We start from the raw sequence: 22771 nt of genomic DNA, 5'->3' as shown, positions 1-22771 counted from the left end.
CACCATCTGTTCATTAGATATGAAATATGATCATTATACATTGAATACCATCACCCCATTTATTCTCAATGGTTCTTGTGCATTTCTAAATGGAGAACATGGACTCCATAAAAACGCATGTTACTGATGATTCTCGCATGTGTTTGTCTAATTATGTCATAAATTATGTCAGTAGTCATTAAAGCAACATTTTCTCGATAATGCAAAAACTGCAATGAAGTTTTGATGCATTTTAACTGGCCATTATTGGTTTTGATGCAGCCACATCTAAAATTTTAATACAGAATAGCATCTGAAGAAGAATACTCCCACAAAGCCTCAGTTCACATTCCTAGGATCATAATATACTCAAGTTGTATAGTATCAAAAGAAAATACAATGTATACTAAAAACTAAGGTAAAAATAGAATATTGTGAAAACTACACGCAGTATACAATTGATGCTACAGAAAGTGTCATACCGGAAGCTATACTTGACTGGAATAAAACATGATTCTGGTTTTCCGCCGTTTTGGAATAATTTAATTCAGCCATTTTATGGCAGTAGAACAAATGTACAAGATCCAAAATTTGGTAATATTTTTAATGTCATGTTATTTGAGATCAACTTTTTAAAGGCCATGCATATATATATGTGACAACATAAAGATGGAATTTTGTTATGAAACAAAGACTTAATAAATGATTTTGGCAAATTTCACCATTTAGAATTAATTAAACCTGCAAATCTCAGAGTCATAAAGTATATATTAACATTTCCCTTGTTTTGCCTCGATATCTTTACAAATTGTAACAATAGACATTTCCTCACAAATGCACTGCATATGTGAAACAAGGCTCGTATGAATTTCAATAAATATTATATGTCTATTTTAATGGCTCGGAATTTCGACAGAAATAAATTCCGTTTTTAAAATACATGAGGGTATGAACAGCAACGCTTCATGCCAGCATATTTTCCATGAGGTGCTAATATGCTTGATGCAGTATGCTGGTGCAAAGCATCAGAGTTCGTACCCTCAGGTATTTTCAAAAATGAAATTTATTTAGTTTTCTCTGCGATAACCTTCAAAGTTCCAATGTGTTGGTTTCCCCCTGCATACTACATCAGCATGTAATTTTTTTTATGCAAATCAGCAACTTGTCATGATGCCAGTGGGCGGGGTCTATGGAAATTAACATGGAATGCCATGTTGTGAGGCAGTAATTTTTAAGTCCATTTTTTTCCTTTTCATTTCAAAGGAATCACTGTCTTCTATGTTAAAATAGGCAAATTGAGGTGATTAACTATAATGAAAAATGTGATTCATACCACTTCGCCATTATGGAAATAATCACATTTTCCATTGTAGTTAATCACAAACTAGACTGATTCTGTAAATAACAACACTTGGAGGGAGTTTACATATTTATTAATATACAAATGTTGTCACCAGTAATATTTGATATATATATACACATATATAACTTATCACTGGTACAAAATAAATGTTTAGGTGTAACACATTTAGTATGATTTTGTTATGTATCTCTGTGAACAACATGGATGGATGGTCCATTAAAAACATGTGACAACATAAAATACAGGAAACCAACACCAAATCTGGAACAGCTGATGCTGAACAATTCTCCTGGTAAAAAATAATTCTTCAGGAACACAACAAGTACTCTTCAACATTTACAAGGTCAGTACAAGGTCAATGGAACCAGACACTTCTCTAACATTCTGGTTTTCATCAATGAAATATAGAAGTGGGCAATGATACTATCTATAGCTTTATAGAAGTATCGTCACAAAAAACATTTCATGCCATATCTTTATCAAAATGTTTATTTTGTAATATATTCTTAGCATAGTTCACAGTATGAAAAATATATTTTTTGACTTGTCTATTTCATTCACACAAGCCAATAAATTACTGTTTTCTATTCTAGTGATCACACATGTATCACACACATGTAGATATCAGAAATTATTCAAAGACATGAAACTCTTTTAAATGTAATCAAATCCATTATTTCTTCAATGATGTAGCAAATATATTTTTTAGAATAATTTGAATTGATAACTTCTGGTCACACCCTGCCCTAACTAGAATGCTCCAAGACATCACTAATAATTATATATAATACATTATAATGACCCTCACATTTTCTGGAAAGCATGATTAAAAACAATAAAAATTCCAAAAACTTTCCAAATGAAATCACAAAATGTTTTGAGCTCACTAATGACTGATGAACTACATTTTTGTTTTGTTCACCTTTCAACTGTTGATTTCATTACATGTATCATCAGACATTTCCCTATTCCCTGTGTCTGAAGTAAAAAGGTTTTACAGCTTAAACTAATGTACATGATAACGTGAAACAATACTTAAGGTCAAAATATGAATTGGCTTTCTGTAAATGGATTGTTTAGCTATACTCTAAAAGGCACAAGGAATTCAACACTTTGAATCACTTGTTTTCTTTAATCAAGCTATAACTTAAAATATTTGTTTGTTTTTTTAATTGCATATTCTAACTATAAAATCCAAGTAAAAGCGTTTACCATACTTGTGCTACAATAGATTCTTATGTAGTCTTACATTTCGACTATCTCATGTAATCCAGCAAAATGCAGTTTGAAAAAGCACTACATGTTATCCTAGCAATGGAAATAAGACATAGTGATTTCATAAAAATATTTTCTTTTATGTCCTAATTCTATGTTTCAAAAGTAAAAGATATGAACAAAAATAAAAAGAAATTTCACATGCCATACCATGCCTACAGATGAAGAGATGAATTTAAGCTAACAAAGTTTCAGTTGTGAGAGAAATTATCATACACATCTACCCCTTTCTTCAGAAGTTATTTCAGTTTTATTCTAGAAGTTTTCCATTGTCAGTTTGGAGGCTGTTTTTCATTCCCATCTGAAATAAATCAATGAGAGCAAAATTATACATTTGTAGACGAAAACAAGACATACTGTGAGCAATGCTCACTAAGAATACCCCCCCCCCCCCTCCCCGTTTACCTCAATCACCCAAAGGGTGTTGTTAAAAATTACCTCTTTCCTGAGTGTAACAAAGAAGTCATGGCCCTGACATTAATCCATTGTAAAAACCTTTAACTTTGACCTTGAGGTCAAGGTCATATGGAGGTCATGAAGGTACCCGACACATTGTCTCATGGTGATACACTCATGTGTCAAATATGGTATGCCTATGTCAAAGAACAAAGAAGTTATGGACCGGACACGAATCCATTGTAAAAAACCTTTAATTTTGACCTTGAGGTCAAGGTCATATAGAGGTCATGAAGGTACTCGACACATCGTCTCATGGTGATCCACCTGTGTGGCAAATACGGTATGCCTATGTCAAAGAACAAAGAAGCTATGGCCCGGACACGAATCTGCACAGACAGACAGATGAACAGACAGACGGACAGACAGACAGAGTGATTCCTATAAATATCCCCCTGAACTTCGTTCGCGGGGGGTATAATAAGAAAAACTTCAAATTTACAGAGAAATATGCTATTAGATATTTGTATGTACAAACTTAGCTGTAATAATGTAGCCCTCTCAGATTTTTTTCCCCTCCCGAAAACGTCAGAATAAAAAAAAATTGGAGATAGCTACATCATTGCAGCTAGTATACACAAAACAAATACAGTGACTTCATGTCTCCCACCTCAAACTACTTTTGATTTGTGCTTCTTAATACAGAGAAACATTTTACAAACATTCCTCTTGAAAAGTTTCATGGCTAAATCACAATATTAGCAGATAAATCATCCAGAGAGCATTTGTTATCTTATGTGAACTGCCAACTTTGCCTTTTGTTATTGCCATTTTTTATCAATAACAGGCACAATAAATTTTGCCTTCAAATATAGAAAGTCATTTTCCTTAAGATTAGTCATTTTTTTCGCCAGTATCAACAATTTTTTTTTTATTATCAGAAACAGCTGATTTTCATACACATATTTGACTTTCCTCGACAATCTCTAATCTTACTTTGTTGTTCCTGAGGACTGTCTGAGGGAGGTCCTCCTCTGCCAAACTGTGAGCGTAGCTGTGCCACTAACTCAGGGTTGGTTTGTTCCATCTGTTGAGCTAACTGCTGACCCCTATAAAATTTCAAATACAATAAAAATTTTCCGACAGAGTAATAATGGAAACTAAAAATGTGTTCCACCACAATACAATTACAAATATAATGTGTTAGAATAACATTATTTGAAATATTATTAGTTCTACATTGACCTAAGCTGCCAGTTTGAAATTTCCATTGGCCGTATTAATGACATAACTGGAGACTTTATATACAGTAAGGCATACGATACTGATATTACTACTGAAGAAGTAGTTAATTTTGTGTCAGACTAAATTTCATTATTTTGTGGCTAGGAAAAAAACAACGAAATTAAATCCAACATGAATTTTTAATTTTAGAAAGTATTCTATAATGTCAGAAATATCGTCTCCTATTATTCGCTGTCTGTTTATAGATAACATATTTCGCCAGTATCGTAATCATCGACATAGTACATACTCGTTATGAGTAGATGTACATGCACCTTCAACTCATTACAGAAATGCACAGGTGTAAATAATAATTAAGAATGATTACTATCAAACAGTACAGCTCATTTTAAGATAATGAGTATTTATATTAACACAACAAAGTGCAGGTAGATCTACGGATTTCATGCAGACAGCGTGTCTGATATATGCCGCTGAGAGGAAACCCAACTGTATGTATATCACATTTAATGTATTTCTAAGACACCCGTAGATCTACCAGCACTGTGTCAGTATCCACGTCCTTCTTGAAGTTCTTCAGGTGATCCGACATCTGGTCAGCATACCATCACATCATGAATTTGTTTTTCGCAATATATAACTGTACTGTCACGTGGATGACATTCTAACACACAGCTCTAGGGGGATGTTAAATTATATCGTTTAAATATGGATATTTTGTAACAGGTAGGGAAAATTCTTGTCCTGGTGTGCCCTATGAACATCGAGCAGGGCGAGGGCAGGAGCCTTGTTTTTACCGGTATGTCCGATTTCTTTACGAATTTTATTGATGGACAGAATACAATACAAACACTTTAAACATTCTAATGGCTTCAGTACAACAATTCAATGACCCAAGCTTACACAGATCACCGAATAAGGAAGGAGTTAACGACGGCACACTTCACTGAACAAATGATATATCAATGCCGTGTGTATCGTACCGTTAAATATCTAACTGTTCAAGCAAGTTAGAGATGCAGAAATGTGACGTTGTTTAGACTTCATATGCATAATATGTAATTCTTAGGTGATCACAAACAATGAAAATTAATCCCCACGAAATCATGTTCACTTTAAAAACATTGAAACTGTTCCCTTAAATACATCTACTGAAACTAAAGAATAAGAATAATAACCATCAACAAACTCTCTTGATCTAAGGGAATGTTTACCAACAATTCTGATTATGAGGTAATTTATAAAATTACACTCACACTTCTAGAATATTATTCATTCCAGGAGGTGGTCCCCCCGGTCCACCTGGTCCCGGCTGATCCCCTACTCCACCAACACCACCAGGTCCACCAGCACCACCCGGTCCACCAGCACCACCACCTGACATAGCTGACATGAAATTGGCCATCCTGAAATGATAAAGTACTAGTGATAAACAGCATTATTTCTTATGATAAATTACTTTTCTCCATAAAGTCTACAATCACTAACACATTTAATATATAATTCTAACCACACACACAACAAGAGGCCCATGGGCCACATCACTCACCTGAGTTACCTAGACCCATATCTGAAGACTTTGCATATATATTTGCATGTAAAACCTTAGTCCGTATTGTGGCCCCAACCTACCCCTGGAGGCCATGATTTTTACAAACTTGAATCTGCACTATGTCAGGAAGCTTTCATGTAAATCTCAGCTCTTCTGGCTCATTGGTTCTTGAGAAGATGATTTTTAAAGATTTTCTCTATTTATTCTCATGTAAAACTTTGATCCCCTATTGTGGCTCCAACCTACCCCCGGGGGCCATGATTGGAACAAACTTGAATCTGCACTATGTCAGGAAGCTTTCATGTAAATCTCAGCTCTTCTGACTCATTGGTTCTTGAGAAGATGATTTTTAAATGACCCCACCCTATTTTTGCATTTTTGTGATTATCTCCCCTTTGAAGGAAGCATGGCACTTTATTTGAACAAACTTGAAAGCCCTTTACCCAAGGATGCTTTTGGCTATGTTTGGTTATAATTGGCCCAGTGGTTCTTGAGGAGAAGATGAAAATGTGAAAAGTTTACGATGACGACGCCAACGCCAGACAACGGACAAATTTTGATCAGAAAAGCACACAAACAATAATTTTTTGGGGAAAAAAACCAAACAAACAAGAGGCCCATGGGTTACATTGCTCACTTGAGTAACCTTGGCTCTGATGTTGATCAGCAGTTGTGATTTTTAAAAGATTTTTTTTCTTATCTTTCACGTCGGAAACCCACGGGCTTTCTCTCCGTTAAACTGTATTTTAACGGGGAGAAAACCTGTGGGTTCCGACAATGCTTATCTTTATTCCTATGAAAAATTTTGACCCCTTATTGTGGCTTAAACATAGCCCCAAATGGTCATGACATAACCATGATAAAAGGTCACAAGGTCAAAGGTAAGATTTTCTTTAGAGTATGTCAAACTCCAAGGTCAATGTCAAAAGGTTGAAAATTTTGGTACCGAAAAAGGTCTTGCACATATGAAATCCTTTTACTCACCATTCAAAAGTTAAGCAAGATTGTAGGTTCAGACAGACAGGACAAAAACAATACCACCCCCCCCCCCCCAAACTTAAGTCACAGGAGCATAAAAAAAACTTTTATGCACATAAAAACTTAAGAATGTTTGCATTTTGGTATGATTTAGTGTGGCCCTGCTTCTCTAGAAAAGAATTTGCTTTAATTGATTTCCTGTATATTTTTATATAAAACTTTAATCTGTTATTGTAGCCCCATCCTACCCCCAGGACCCCTGAATTGAACAAACTTGAATATACATTACTTGAAGATCCGTACATATTAAAATGATAAATCTGGGCTCTGTGTTCTTGAGAAGAAGAATTTTAAAGATTTTTTTCCTATATATCACCTAGGTTTCCCCAGTGTATGCCCCCCCCCCCCCTCTTTGATTTGAACAAACTTGAATCTACACTATGTTCTTGAACACTATGTTTGGAAGCTTTTGCATAAATTTCAAATTTTCTAGCCAAGTATTTCTTGAGAAAATTTTGAAATGGCCGAACTCTATATTTGCCTTTTCTCGATTATCTCTCAGTTGAAAGAGGTGTGGCCCTTCATTTGGACAAACCCGAATCCCCTTTACCTAAGGATGATTTGTGCAGAGTTTGAGTGAAATTGGCCCAGTGGTTCTGGAGAAGATGAAAAATAACAACGATAACAGACACCAGACTTATCGTGATGAGAAAAATTCACATGAGCTAAAAATTTAATGTAAATATTGCCTTACATTTGTTGCATGTTTGGGTTCTGCATCATAGACTGTGCCTGAAAAGAATTTTTTTATCATAGATAATTCAGATGCAATATTAAAAAAAAATTGATCAAGAGTGAGTTTTTCACAGACACATTAATCATAAAATCAATAAAAAGTGTGGTTACTAGTTATATGCTTTCCATGTTGAATCAGACCTACAGGCTATGTGCTTACCATATTCATGAGCGCTGGGTTGTTTAACATTTGTGAAAAATCCATGTTTCCCATTCCCATAGGCCCCATGTTAAATCCTGCCTGCAGAGAAAGGTATACACAGCAGCAATTAGTGTCACATTTATTTGCTAAATCCTTTATTTTTTAATAATCTGTCTCTTGATTCTTTATCACTTCAAGCCACCTGACTTGTCAGTGTAAACTACACTCATACATCAACAGACAGAGAGGCAAACTTATACTAATACAAATAATACTAAATGACTACTAACAATTTACTGACTATTACATGTCAACTGATTCATTAAGCCTTTTTTCTTTTTGTTGAGAATTTCTGTACTGTACAGACATTTACCGAGATTAGATAGCACTTTTACATTTTGAGGGCTTGACAGAATAATAACTTTGAGTGTACTTGTTTTAATAAAACCTAAGACAGCTATTATATTCCATGACAGTGTGATCTGTTGTCTGGTACTGCAGTTTGGGAATAATTAATCGGTGTTACATTTATTATTACCTGCATGGCTGCCTCTTTTAACTTTTGTTCTGATATTTCTTTATTATTAACTGCATGGCTGCCTCGTTTAAGTTTTGAACTGATATTTCTTTATTATTACCTGCATGGCTGCCTCGTTTAACTTTTGATTTGATATTTCTTTATTATTACCTGCATGGTTGCCTCGTTTAACTTTTGTTCTGATATTTCTTTATTACCTGCATTGCTGCCTCTTTTAACTTTTGTTCTGATATTTCTAGGTTGTTTTGGTATGACTGGTTTGTGGGATCCAATTCTAATGCTTTTCTGTAACATTCCCTGGCACTCTCGTGATCCATCAATGCTGTGTATGCAATACTATGTAGAAAGAAAGAGTCATTTCAGAATCAAGAACAATAACTCTTCTCAGACATAAAATTAGTACTCTTCACATAACATATTTAAAAACAAAGGCCATCTAATTCATGGGTACAGAACATGTTCAGAATTTTTTAAAATAAATTCATACATTCGGAAATTTATAACTAAAACATCTATTGAAAAAATTCTCACCCCATTCTACCATAGGCTTTAGAGTACTGTGGATCAATGTTTAGTGCTCGTTCACAATCCTCGATAGCTTGTACATTCTTATTCAGCTTACTGTAAGCTGCTGCCCTGTGTCAATCGAGATTAAAAATAACTACGTAATAATCAGGCTAATATTCAAAGTATCTTCATCGAAGAAGCTGAAAATCTACAATTGACAAAAATTTATTGCACTCAAATCAAAAAACAATCAAAGAATGTACAGTCAATCCTCGCTATCTCAAACTTGATGGACTGAGAGAAAAAATCGAAATATCCACTGGTTTGAGATACTGAGGTTAAGATACATATAAAGAAAATGTTGTTCGGACTTCCAGCTCACTTTGATACATCCATGCTATTCAAGATATAAATTTTTTAACTGTATTTCAATGAAGAATGACTTTATCTGACATTATTTCATACAGTCATGTAAGAGAGTGTCCAGTTTCTCCTACCTATTACAGTAATAAACAGAGTTCTTATTATCTAGTTTTATGGCCTGCGAGTAGCACTCTAATGCATCGGAAAACTTCTCTTCTTTCATGAAATTGTTTCCTGAAAAAGAGAAAAAACCTTTCATTAATGATATAAACACAGAATATCATTAAAGACCTTTGATCACAAAAAAAGAATATTTATTCTATTTGCAGAATTTTGCCTCACTCTAAGCATATATCCTGCATCTAAAATAGCTATACAACAAAATGGTACAAAATCAGTTTGAATCCATATTTTTAAAGAAGTTTACAATGTCCAAAGTTTGTTAACACTTCACTGTCGCTTGACAAACAGAGTTTCTATAGTGACATATATGATCAACAAGGTTAGGGTTAACCCTAACCCTGCATGCTGTTAAAAACAAATATTGTAATGACATGGCTGTTGATAAAGAATATCTTAACTTCATGGCTATTCATGAATATCTTAACTACAATGTTAGCAGTAAAAAATATCTTGACTTAAAAAAAAAATAGCTTGACTGATGGCTGTTACTAGAAAATAGCTTGACTGATGGCTGTTACTAGAGAATAGCTTGAGTAATGGCTGTTACTAGAGAATAGCTTGATTGATGTCAGTTATTAGATAATAGCTTGACTGATGTTGGTTACTACAGAATAGCTTGACTGATGTTGGTTACTAGAGAATAGCTTGACTGATGGCTGTTACTAGAGAACAGCTTGACTGATGGTTGTTACTAGAGAATAGCTTGAGTAATGGCTGTTACTAGAGAATAGCTTGATTGATGTCAGTTATTAGATAATAGCTTGACTGATGTTGGTTACTACAGAATAGCTTGACTGATGTTGGTTACTAGAGAATAGCTTGACTGATGGCTGTTACTAGAGAACAACTTGACTGATGGCTGTTACTAGAGAACAGCTTGACTGATGGCTGTTACCAGAGAACAACTTGACTGATGGCTGTTACTAGAGAATAGCTTGTCTGATGGCTGTTACTAGAGAACAACTTGACTGATGGCTGTTACTAGAGAACAGCTTGACTGATGGCTGTTACTAGAGAACAGCTTGACTGATGGCTGTTACTAGAGAATAGCTAACTGCATGTCATTATTACTGCCACCTTTCTGTTTTGTGTACCTTCATTCTTTAACTTCTCAGCCTCATCTCTCTCCTCTGGAGTAGGTTCATGTAGTGACAAAGTAGAAAATTCTGACTCCGGCTTTAGAAATAGAAAACAGTGCCATTACAAAAAGAACAAACATTTCTTAATCATATGGTTACACCTATCTAGTAAATTAACAATTTTAGGTACATAAAATTGGACTTACCTCAGAACTTATCTGAGAATTGAATATGTCTAGAAGATTTCTCTGTACTTGGTATTTGGCGATATGTGATTCATCCTGAGTGTCTATACTGTAGGCAGACTCTAAACACTGAATGGCAACTAAAAACAAGAAATACAGACACATACAGATTTTTTTCATACCCAGTTACAGCCATGTCCTAAAAGGGATATTGTAGTCTTTAACCAATGAAATACAGAAGCATTAAAACACTATATGTATTTCAAATGATCATTTCTTTTGTCAACAATGGAGATGTTAAGATACAGTACAAGTATTTACTGCAGCATGTCACAATGACACGTACTAACTTAACAAAGTCATTAAACCTCTCAGTCACAGTGGCCTGCATATCAGGGACTTGTTTAGTATAGATCTTACATATTCTAATACTATCCGTAAACAACATGCTGGGGTCACATAAACACGCAAAAAAAGAAGGAAAAGACCCATTACATCTAATGGTTATCAGAATTTATTTTGAAAATCACAGAATGGCAACATTTTTAAAATTTAAAAAAAAACCCAGAAATATCTATAAATACTGGTATGCATCTTCTGAACCCAGAAATATCTATAAATACTGGTATGTATCTTCTGAACCCAGAAATATCTATAAATACTGGTATGCATCTTCTGAACCAAAATGCAACGCCATTTCTTTCTGCATTGCAATATAGTACTGATACATTGCTACACCCTTGGTCAACATAGCATAAGCAGCTAGAAGTGCAATGTGTTACCCCTGAATGAGTCTCACCCTCTAAGCTCTCTATGGCATCCTCTGATAAGCATTCCTGTGTTGTTTGGTCTTTTAGAAATTTCACTATGGAGAACACTAGTTTATTCACATCTGCCATTTTCTTGATCTGCAATCAAAGCACAAAGAAATAAAACAACAACAAATATTATGCAAAGAATCATCAACAAAGTTTGTAAAGCATACTTGATTCTGATAAAAGTAAGTTGATTTGATGGAGTTGTTTGTGTCATTAGGCCCCATCAAAATAAAGTGATCTAGCTCAATATAGCAAAATATTCATGAAATCATAGATAATTTAATGTGCCTCATATCTATGGATTATTTCATTCTCTTTCTAGTATTAAAAAAAATTTAAAAAGGTATTTTGCAACACAATCCAAATACTCAGCTGAATGCGGATACAATCCCAGCTCATAGTCAGTTGTGATGTAGGCACCAACCAATGCACCAGGGTACAATGGATTGTCAGAATCAAACACACTATTATAGTCTATTCATACACTTCCATTTGCACAATCACATACCTAATCTTTTCACTCTCTAACATTTAATTTCATGCTTTATTCATTTACAGATTTTACATATACTCCAAGGCCACAAATACACTCGTCTCAGTCTAATGCTATATTTTCTAGCCCAAGATAAGCTAATGAATCTAGTGTGTTTAGTAGGTTTGACAAAATCTCTTAATTTAGTTTTAAGAAGCTAAATCAATGGTTTATCTATTCATCTTAATAAATCACATAATTAAGCTATTTTCTCATATATATAAACACATACATATAATTATATATATGTCCTACTGCATAGAAAAATCTAGGCATTTGACTGGACGACAAGCCGGGAATATGAGGCCATGTACCTTCTTAAGAATAGATGGGATACAAAATGGCGTCCAAAGATCTTTATAAGTAACTGCTTCATAAATAATGGCTTGGGAGAATGTAAACTTTGACAGAAAATGTGAGTCGATTATACCCTGCCAAGAATTCATATAACTAACAATATATATATCACAAAGTCCCATTTTGATGATGAATGAAGCACTGTTTAACTACTCAGAACATATTGCTTTCAAACAATTTCTTGTCAAAATGCATCTTGGAAAGAACTGACAGTAGCAAATTTCACAATGTTTATCTTGTTTAAAAACTGTTACACTTTCTATGCTTAATAAATGAAACCGACTACTTCAGACAAAATTTCATACACCTGAAACTTTAACATGTTTAATCTTCAACAGAAAAAAATTGGCATATGATAATAAGCCACTTTTTATGATGTGACTCTTCGTTAACATTTTCCTGAAATAACCAATAACTTTAGCTATTTTTGCTGAGGTGTAAAAGCTTTTTTAATTTTAAAGCTAAATTTGTAATTTCATATAAACAAAGACTTCTAAAACTCCATCGATAAACCAAGTAATTCCTTTAGATCTATTTAATTGTACAAGATAGTATCAAAACTCTACCAATTGAGAGAACGAGGAGAACAATGCAATGTATTGGACGAAATTCGGACTAAAAGCACATTTATCTGTTTATAGCGAGTATACAATACATGTCATTCAAATATCTTCCACTCCCTCAAATCAAGTGTCTGAAAAATTAATTATAAAGCCAAAAATTATTCACGTTTTTCTCAAATAGTTATTACCTACGACACATCTATAAAACAATACCCATATGCAATGCAAGAAATTATTATTACCTCGAAGTAAGAGTCAGCAGATAGCACCGGAAGTTGTCAGTCTGATCTGGAGGCTAGATTAGGGTAAAAGTAGAAGCCAGATTGTCGACTGCACAGGAAAGTTGCGCTAGTTGGGGACTTGGTTCGGTTTGGTTATTTGTTTGTATGGAAGGATTATGCGTAAATATTGCCAGGGTTATCTAGTTTGAAAAACTTTGGGAAAGATCTTGTTCGTTTCAAGATTAAATAGATTGTTGAAACTTGTGTGTCTGTGTGTGTGTGTGTGGGGGGGGGGGGGGGGGGGGGATTAATAGGGAGATAGATATATATATATATATATATATATATATATATATATACACACACACACACACCATGTATGTCTCTGGTATTAGGCTATATGGTTCCATCCACAATCCACACTTTGTGTAAAGTAATTGAGTTATGTTCCTTTTTGAGGTCAATGCAAAGGTTTAAGGGGGGGGGGGGGGGGATAAAACATTATTTCTCCTCTTTGTGGTACCAAATGTGTGGGTATGGGCATACTGCAATAATCTCACAAATGTTTCAAAATTAAACTTTTAATGCAGATCACAGTAGCCCCATCATTGAGACAATTCAAATAAAATATTGAAGCGATTTTTTAAAGTTGCAAACCCAAAAGTTATAAAAAGCCACTGTGAGAATACCAAAGGGACATAACTTTAGCAAAGAAGATATTTAAATGATTCTTTTGAAGTACTAAGTGTACTGTGTTTTGCATCATGAATTGAAATCAAGAGTCCAAATGTACTCAGATTTTGATTATTTTTTAAGTAAAGTCATTGCCCTATAAAGAAAAGGTGAAGATAAAGAACAACTGTGATCAATCTCATAATTCCTATTAAAAATTAAGAGTAGGGCAAACAATTACTTAGGACCGCTGGACACACCAGAGGTGGGATCAGGTGCCTAGGAGGAGTAAGCATCCCCTGTTGACTGGTCACACCCGCCGTGAGCCTTATATCCTGATCAGGTAAAGGGAGTAATCTATTGTCAAAATTTAAAGAGTAGCCTAGCAATTGGAAGATGTCAGACAACATTCTATACCTACTGACGGGTTGCTTTTGCAAATTAGATCTGTTATAACGACCATAGAAGTTGTGAAATGCTGACTTTAATGAGACTGTGGAAACCTCTGTAACATCAACTTGTTTGTCAGTAGCTTGCCTCGATTTGAAATTTGCTTTCATGTATTGAATCAGTGGAGAGGCTGTATAAACAACATATTTATATAAAGGTGATAATGGAATACTGCTACATAAACATGGGAAGGTGATAATGGAGAAGCTGAAGTTATCCTGTTCGATGTCATAAAGTTGAGTTGTTAGTTTGCCATTAACAACTAGATGCAATTCATCGAAATATTATTACAGGGATTTTTTTTACCCCTTGAACGCAGGGGCCAGGGCCTTCAAGTTTGGGAAAAATACACATAGCGATATTTGATTGAAATTGGGAAATTTGTTTCATACAAATAGATAAGAAAAACAAGTAAAACGTTAACCATTTGCTATTTCATTATCATTGTGGCTTAAGCAAGCTTTAATTTTTGGTCTTTGGCAGAGAAAAAACTGTCAAAAATTTTATGCAAGAGTGGCACTGAGGTTTGATGGCCCCTCATGGTATATTTTCATCAAAGCATCCATCATTTGGGAATTTTTAGGCATCATTTTGGGGAAAACACCTGCTTTTCAGCATTGGGAATGGGGCCGAATTTCTGCCCTCTACAGACCCGTAAAAAATCATCAGTATCGAGACACAGTGGCATCATCAATGCACTTAACTGATTTGATTTTTCTTGAATAGGTGTAAACTCAAGGCTAAACTGACCTGAGAAAAATCAGACTGTACCAGTTATAAATAAGAGCTTTGCTGTGCAGGTTTTGAAAGGAATCATTGCCTGCAGATATGTGTGAATGAATCTTTGTTAGGAGTGTTACAATTAATTTTTTTTATTCTGCTAAATTAAAATGATCAGACCAGGAGAGTGCTTATCAGTGATCAGACAGTTCAATATTTGGGGGTGGGGACCAGCTTTTCTGGGAACTCCGTGTTGAATCCTGGTCTGGTTGGTTACATTCCTCTGACCATTTATGTCAGATTTGGTGGTGTGAACTTGCATTTGGTGGTGTGACCTTGGATTTGGTGATGTGACCTTAGACTGGGTGGTGTGACCTTGGATTGGGTGGTGTGACCTTGGATTGGGTGCTGTGATCTTGGATTTGGTGGTGTGACCTTGGATTTGGTACTGTGACCTTGGATTTGGTGCTGTAACCTTGGATTTGGTGCTGTGACCTTGGATTTGGCGGTGTAACCTTGGATTTGGTGCTGTAAACTTGGAGAGCCAGTTAAGACAGTCAGGGGGAGGAATGTACAGCAGTAAAACTGTGTATAGATATGGTAAGTAACTCCATAAATCAACACAAAAAGTGCACAGAATTTACGGATAAAGAACAAAGTATGGTATTGGCCGTATATGTATTTAATGTTGCCATGTTTGTCTAAGAAGGCTAAATGTAATCTTGTTAATGATAGAGATTATTAATATTTGTTGTTTTTCATAGTTTGTAGTATGTGATATATGAATATATGTCTCTTGATAAAAATGCTTGTTGCATTGAAAATTTGAGGTTGATATAAGCAACTTTTACAGTGTCGTGGCCTTTCTAGTGCTTCTATAAATTTTTCATTGGCCTTGAATCTTTTTAGATCTGACACTTTAAGAAAGTAGGGTGATGTCTCTTCCATATATACATGTAAAGGAATAAAATCGATTTTACTAGTAACTAATGGATGTACCTAGTCTAGACATATTTTAGAGAATATTTCTGATGTGTCAATCTGCTGTTGTCTGTATTGCCTGTGAGTGATTGGCAAGCTAGTTTTAGGATCTGTTCTACTCCACCCACACCTCTATTTATCCATATGTTTGAAACTCATACTAGAGTGTCTAGTTTTACAGCTCATTCTTTACTAAGAGTGATATAGCATGATGTGTGATTGATGAACAGCAAGTTACATTATCACTGTTTGTGTAATCTGGAACTGCTATGATGGCGTACTCGTGCCATTTTAACCAAGCAGAAAAAATAAAACCTTTCTATGATTTTCTTAATGATTTTAAAAGTTGTTTGTACAATTAAGAAATCATTAATTTTGTATGATTTAAAAAGTTTTTGTACGATTTAGAAGAAGAAAAAAATTTGTACGGTTTAGTTAGAAGGTTTTTGAAAATTGTCCATTTTTGGCAGTTTAATAATCCCCGAAGGCATCAATGTTGCAGAAGTCCTGAGAATTACAATATATGCCCCCCTCCCCCATTATGTCCCAAAGATGCTTCATAGCAAATTTGAAAAGAATTGGAAAAGTAACTATCAAAAAGAATTTGTAGCACATGAGGGACGCAGACCAGATGACCTAAAAACTCGTATCTAAGATTTACTAAATTGTACAAACGAGTTTATAAATCATTTGCACATGAATTTACTAAATTTATTTTTTTTTTAAAAGAATTGTACAAGCAATTTTTATATCATAGAAACAACTTTTAAAATCATTTTTACAATTTACTAAATCATACAACCCAATTCCAGTATCCCCCCCCCCCCCCCCCCCCCCCCCCCCCCCCCCCCCCACACACACACACAACTTGCTGTATTGCATAAGGAATAAAGAATTGAACGAGGGTATGAACTGCGTATATTTCTTAATGAAATCACTGACCTTTCAACTTGACATACTAACTTATATTTATTAAGATTGATATATTAAACTTCTGTGAATATAAGGAATAAATCCGTAGGTTATTACCGATAAATGTATCACAAGGGATGTGAAAACAATGGGTGAGATAATTTCTATATACAGCGTTGAATTACTGATTATACAAATTACTGTACATGAACTTCATTATTTGGGGGGTTGGGTTGGGTTCTATTTCAAAATTTAATTTGGTACTATCTAAGATTATATACAATTTGACTAAATTTGGTGCAACATACATTATATACCATAAATCACTACCAAAGATGCTCAAATACGAATCCCATTATTGTTTACATACCCATATAATACAGAAACCACCATTATGCTAAATAGTGGATCAACCCTGCTGTTGCTAAACTCTAGGAATGCTAAATAGTGATTTAGAGGATACCTCCAGGTTACTGTGAAGGGATGACCATGCAATGACACCCCCCCCCCCCCCCCTCCCCTTCACTCTTTGGGAAAAACTATGTTGTAGGAGTTATTGTTCTTATCTCAAGAATTCAGTCAGTAAGCATTAATGTATCAAGAAATTAGATTTATATTGCCATAATAAATGTATGTTTACTAATAGCACTTCAAAAGAAAATTTTAAAAATTGGTTTATCTAGAATAGGATCGGGGCATCCTGACTTCAATGATCAACAAACATGCAGACACTGAAATTTCAATTAAGATTAATGCAGTGTGTAGGTGTGTAGTTGTTAAAGATTCCTGCTATCCTCAAAAGTACACTGAATGAAATACCTTAATTTTGAGAGCATGTGCACTGGTTATTCCTGACCTAAATGAACTCATTTGTCAGCAATTTAGCACCACCAAGCATTGAATTAAGATTTTTTTCAGTGGGCTTTTTTTTCATCACCTTCATAAATTCTGGCTGTGTTACAGCTGTTTATTTCTATAATCTGAACATGGTAGGGTTCTATAACTTCAACATCTGAGACTGGCACCATCAATTAACAACATGTTCTGTCTGAGGGAAGAATGTCCAAGGTGCTGATTTTCTTCAGGTGTAAACTTAAGGCTTTGTGAGGAAAAACAAACACTCTAGCTGAAAGTGAGAGCTTCAGATTTGCACTCGTTGAAAGGGAGCGAGTCGCATATGGTGCACTGTCCATAAAGAAAATTTCAGGTAGTTATTAATTAGTTGGATTTTTTAAAAACTTATTCTTTATCAAGATATTGTAATTCAGTGGAATTTGCTCAACTGTCTTTTCAATCTGCAGAGTCAGTATGTTTAGATTTTTATGTTGTAAATACACTCTGAAAATGATGGTTTATATTAAGCAGCAGATGGGTTTGCTTACAGTATTCTACAATCAGAACATGTAGGATGTCAAAATTTTTACAATTAGGAAAGGATTGGAGAAATTCAGAGAGTTAAATGAGGAGGAGGTGAATAGTTATAGAAGACAGGAAGAACTCACATTAAGGGGAGGGAGGCAGGGATGGGACCACGTCACTTTGTAGAAATTGATCGAGAGATATTCAGGAGGTGGGGAGATGATGAAATCAGAAAAGTTCCAAACAGATAGCAACATTTTCAGGAATGGAAGGGGAAAAAATAAGACTTATTTAAAGCTACTCCTCTCAAGATTTAGCCAATTCTCATGCAGATACCTGATAGGCAATCCTCTAAAAATATCTTTGTCATATTTTATTTGAATTATTAACTCGGTATGTGTATGATCAAGTAGAAATTGTTAGTTCCCATCTAAAGCCATGCTTTATTCCATACCGCTAATTCCCCATCATGTGTTGACTTTCCATCTCCTTAATTTTAATCAATGAAATGTTTTTAATGAATGGAGTTTTCTAAGAATCACCTTAAATTATCTTTCACCTGCAAATAGTTATGTGTTATTTGTGCAATAGATGGGAGGGGGAGGGACATTAGACAAATGCTCTCTTTCTCATTGAGGAATAAAGCACAAATTAAAATGTATTTTAATTGGGTGAATTACTGCAGAATATATACCGTATTAAATATTTTTTTCATTTCACCCAATTACTAAACAATTGTCGATATGAATAAAGAAATTTTGGTAGAACTGCTTATAGATACTTACTTATTATATGCAGAATATCTCCATTTTGGATATTTATGTATTCGTGTAAAAATATATTGCCAAATAGAACCATGTTCTGAAAAAGAAATTCAAACCCGATGAAACTAATGAGATATGGTAGTGAAATCTCAAAGGCCTGAAAAACGTGAAAATGGCATAAACTTCAGCAAAATGAACAGCATCATTAGCAAGGGAATCATCAGGTCTTTTATTTTTACAAATCTATTGCAGCCAATGAGTAAAGGAGTTGCTGGGAGGTGTCATTAATTTTTTTCTGTTGAATTCCCGGGGGAGCACTTGACATATTGTCAACAGCTGCTTGACAGAACACAGTGATTCTGTACTTTGGCGATGTACTGATTGTAAAATGTAAGATAAGACCCTGTTTCTCTGGCAGGGTATGAACCTCAATCTAATCAGATGCCGTGTAGCTGGCACTTTCAGTTGAAGATTGTTAGAGTAAATAAACTTAAGAATACATGTATCAATCAGATACAAAATTTTAAGATGCGTTGAAGCTGAAAGAAATCTAGAAGAGAGATTAATTGGTACATTTTACTGGGGAACTGTAATTCGATGCAATTTACAATCAAAGTCAGAATTCCCTCTCTATAGGACTATAGGACATAGACCATATGTATTTTTCCAATCAAGGGCCCTCAAGGGGTAGCATGAAAATACATACAAATGTATATATACATGTATATTCATTTTTGTGGTGCAGTTTACAATTCATATGATATTTTCTTCAGGTCACAGTTGTGGTGCAGTTTACAATTTGTATGATATTTTCTTCAGGTCACAGTTGTGGTGCAGTTTACAATTTGAATGATATTTTCTTCAGGTCATAGTTGTTGTGAGAAGCCAGTGAGGGATTGACAGAAAATTGCATAGTAGTAAGTTTGGGCAAAATCACTTCTTCATTATTCTTACCTCTTTATAAAAAAATTTATATGCTATTAGCAGTACACTGTAACTGAAATACTGTGGATTTCCTAAATTGCACAGGAGGAATTTATGTATTCACATTGATTTGCATGATGCCTCTTATGAAATCAAAATTCTGGCTTTTATCATTTATCCTTATTGTACATAAACTTAAGTCCCATGGTGTATAGCTCTCTCGCATTTTAATGGTATCCAATTATTGACCCTGAATGGCAGTATCATCAACGGAAATTAAGTATGCTCATAACATTTAGTCATTGTGTCTAAGGAATTTTGTGTGTACAAGTATATGTATCATTGATTACTGAGGCCTTGTAGAAATCACCATACTTCTTTATGATGTAAGCATCGCTTTTCTTCAGTACGAAATCTTGACCTAATCCTTCATTCATAATTTATTCATTCTTTTCATTTACAGAAATATCCCCCTTGGGATCAGCTTTAGTGAACCCTGCCAGCCTGAACATGTGTTTAGTAAATAAACATGGTTTTAAAAAAATTTGTTATGATGGGTTGGTAGAAAAAACAAACAGAAGCCAGATAATAGATTGATGTGCAGTACGAAAATTCCACACACCAATTGTCCTTGTTTGTTTTCCGTTGAGTGTCATTTAGTGTAAATACCTGCAATTCCTTCAGCGACAAGATGTTAGATGAATCACATACATGTTTTTAATATTACAGGTATGTCTTGGACACACATATTTATAAAAAAAATAATATGTAGTCTCATATATATCAATAGCCCTTTTCACAAAAAAATTTACGATTAAGATAAAAAGAAATTAAAACGCTATTATTCTTTTATAATTCCTCAGTCATATATTTCTGAATGAGCAAAACTTAAAGTATATACATAAGTGATAACTCTGACATATATTTAATTGCGGCATAGTTGCACTCAATCGAATATAAAGCAAAGGCAAATTTTTATCTTAGTTGTAAGAATTTTTGTGAAAAGTAATTGGCCACTGAACTTTGATACTGTATATAACTCAATCATGCATTTATTACTGTCTCTGATAACTCCATCATGCATTTATTACTGTCTCTGGAGAAAAACTAAGTCTGGAAATAACTTAACATCCCTGTGGTGAAGAGATATTTTTGTACTTGAATTTACCTCTTGATTATTTTAAATTGTTATTCAATTCTAAAATTATGATTTTGAATTATAAATTTTTTAGTAGATGGTTACCTGTTCACCTTAGCTAGGTAGGTCACACCTTATATGTCCATAGTTAATTGAAAATAAAGTAGAAAAGAGCTGTCTTATATCTGATTCTCTATTTGTATGGACAAAAAACATTGAAACTAGGTCAAAGTGAACTGGGAATGGATTTTTTGAGAACTAGGTCCATGTACCAGAGATAGTAACATTAATGTAAGAAGAGATGAGAAAATGCAACAGACCGGATCAGTATTCAATATCTAGAACCCATTAATCCTCAGTCATGTGCTTAGTCAACTGGTCATGGGTGATTAAACCAGTCAGACTACATACATGTATACCAGTAATCACAGCCCCTCCTTTAAACTTAATCTAGACATCAAACTGGGAACAGATCTTAAACTGCATCAAATATAACAGATAGGGAGAAAATATGACAGAGCAGACCAGGGTGGAACTTGGGCACCCTGGCCTGAATCTGAAGGCAGGTGCTCCTCCAGCTGAACTACATGTGTTTAGCATCAAGTTCAAATCTTCATTTATCATGTTGCATTGTTTCCCATCCTTTAATATATTAATTCCATTTTATGTGTTTCTTTATGTTTTTATACCCCCCGCAACAAGTTGTGGGGGGGGGTATACTGGAATCGGGTTGTCCGTCTGTCTGTCCGTCCGTCCGTCCGTCCGTCTGTAGACGCAATGGTTTCCGGACTCTAAAGCATTATTCTTTCCACCTACCGTCACCATATCATACATATGGACTACCCATGGGATGAAGATGTTCCCTATCGATTTTGGGGTCAAAAGGTCAAAGGTCAAGCGCACTGGACATCGAAGTAGCAATATGGTTTCCGGGCTCTAAAGCGTTATCCTTTCCACCTACAGTCACCATATCATACATATGGACTACCCATGGGATGAAGATGTTCCCTATCGATTTTGGGGTCAAAAGGTCAAAGGTCACGCGCACTGGACATCGAAGTAGCAATATGGTTCGGTTTGTCATGCCATTTGTTTTTTACACTCAGAAAAGAGGTAGTTTATACCTATTACCAACACCCTTTGGGAGATTGGGATAAGCGGGGGGTATTCTTAGTGAGCATTGCTCACAGTACCTCTTGTTTGTTTTTGTTTTGGTCACATCATGCATATATGGTTGGGGCATATAGGATCCATTTCTACCTCTTCCATCTTTGTGTTAATCTCATCAACCTTTCATTATTATTTTTTTACCTGGACCTGACATTTCTGTAACACCTCATGTCTTAAAAACCAGTGGTGCATCATGGGATTAAGATTTGAGTGCATGTTCAGATACTGAATATGATCTGTATTATAAACTGCTTGACTTTCCTTGATTTAGTTGGATGACAATAGCAAAGCACGAGTCTCCATCCTTTATCCAATTAAATCAACACACACCATAATAATTGTATCATGAACGATTAAGAAATATGATTTTTATCCTGTAGCAAGTGGTCATTGCTTGATTTTTATTTCACCAGGACCAATGAAAAATTGAATTTCTGTCGGGTGACCACATTACTTTTTCTCATTTTCCAACACATAATACTCCGCACACCATTGACCAAGTTACTTTAATCTTGTGGAGAGAGGATTTGTGAGCATGAGTTTCTGACAATGAATGTGGGGTGTGTGGATTTACATGATATAGACTGTTTATTGCAGGCGTGTGATGAAA

At 34.8% G+C, this 22771-nt stretch overlaps 2 protein-coding genes across 9 annotated transcripts in view; one reads left to right on the top strand and one right to left on the bottom strand.

Annotated features, from left to right (window-relative positions):
• Positions 1 to 1395: 1395 nt before the first annotated feature.
• On the bottom strand, positions 1396 to 19027 carry LOC125670608 (small glutamine-rich tetratricopeptide repeat-containing protein beta-like). Of its 7 annotated transcripts, none has more exons than XM_056163816.1 (12): positions 18951 to 19027; positions 11380 to 11488; positions 10602 to 10720; positions 10411 to 10492; positions 9268 to 9367; positions 8795 to 8899; positions 8461 to 8599; positions 7744 to 7824; positions 7543 to 7580; positions 5515 to 5664; positions 4010 to 4122; positions 1396 to 2918 (listed from the first exon to the last, which is right to left on the bottom strand). In XM_056163816.1, the coding sequence occupies exons 2-12, from the start codon at positions 11477 to 11479 to the stop codon at positions 2890 to 2892; spliced, it is 1056 nt and encodes a 351-aa protein (XP_056019791.1). In that variant the 5' UTR covers positions 11480 to 11488; positions 18951 to 19027; the 3' UTR covers positions 1396 to 2889. The 7 variants fall into 7 exon arrangements, with proteins under 7 accessions (XP_056019791.1, XP_048761812.2, XP_056019792.1 ...); XM_048905855.2 differs by lacking the exon at positions 18951 to 19027 and adding an exon at positions 13093 to 13163; XM_056163817.1 differs by lacking the exon at positions 18951 to 19027 and adding an exon at positions 13039 to 13100.
• The window catches only part of LOC125669759 (neuronal calcium sensor 2-like), a 55598-nt gene continuing 50667 nt past the window's right edge, over positions 17841 to 22771 (top strand). For both annotated transcript variants that reach the window (XM_048904496.2, XM_048904494.2), the window contains exons 1-4: positions 17841 to 18013; positions 19795 to 19846; positions 20317 to 20582; positions 21086 to 21113. The gene's annotated coding sequence lies outside the window, so the exon portion shown is untranslated. The remainder of the gene's footprint in view (positions 18014 to 19794; positions 19847 to 20316; positions 20583 to 21085; positions 21114 to 22771) is intronic.

The sequence above is a fragment of the Ostrea edulis genome, chromosome 4 (genome assembly GCF_947568905.1).
Source record: "Ostrea edulis chromosome 4, xbOstEdul1.1, whole genome shotgun sequence".
NCBI lineage: Eukaryota > Metazoa > Mollusca > Bivalvia > Ostreida > Ostreidae > Ostrea > Ostrea edulis.
This window is presented reverse-complemented; position numbering and strand designations above follow the sequence as displayed.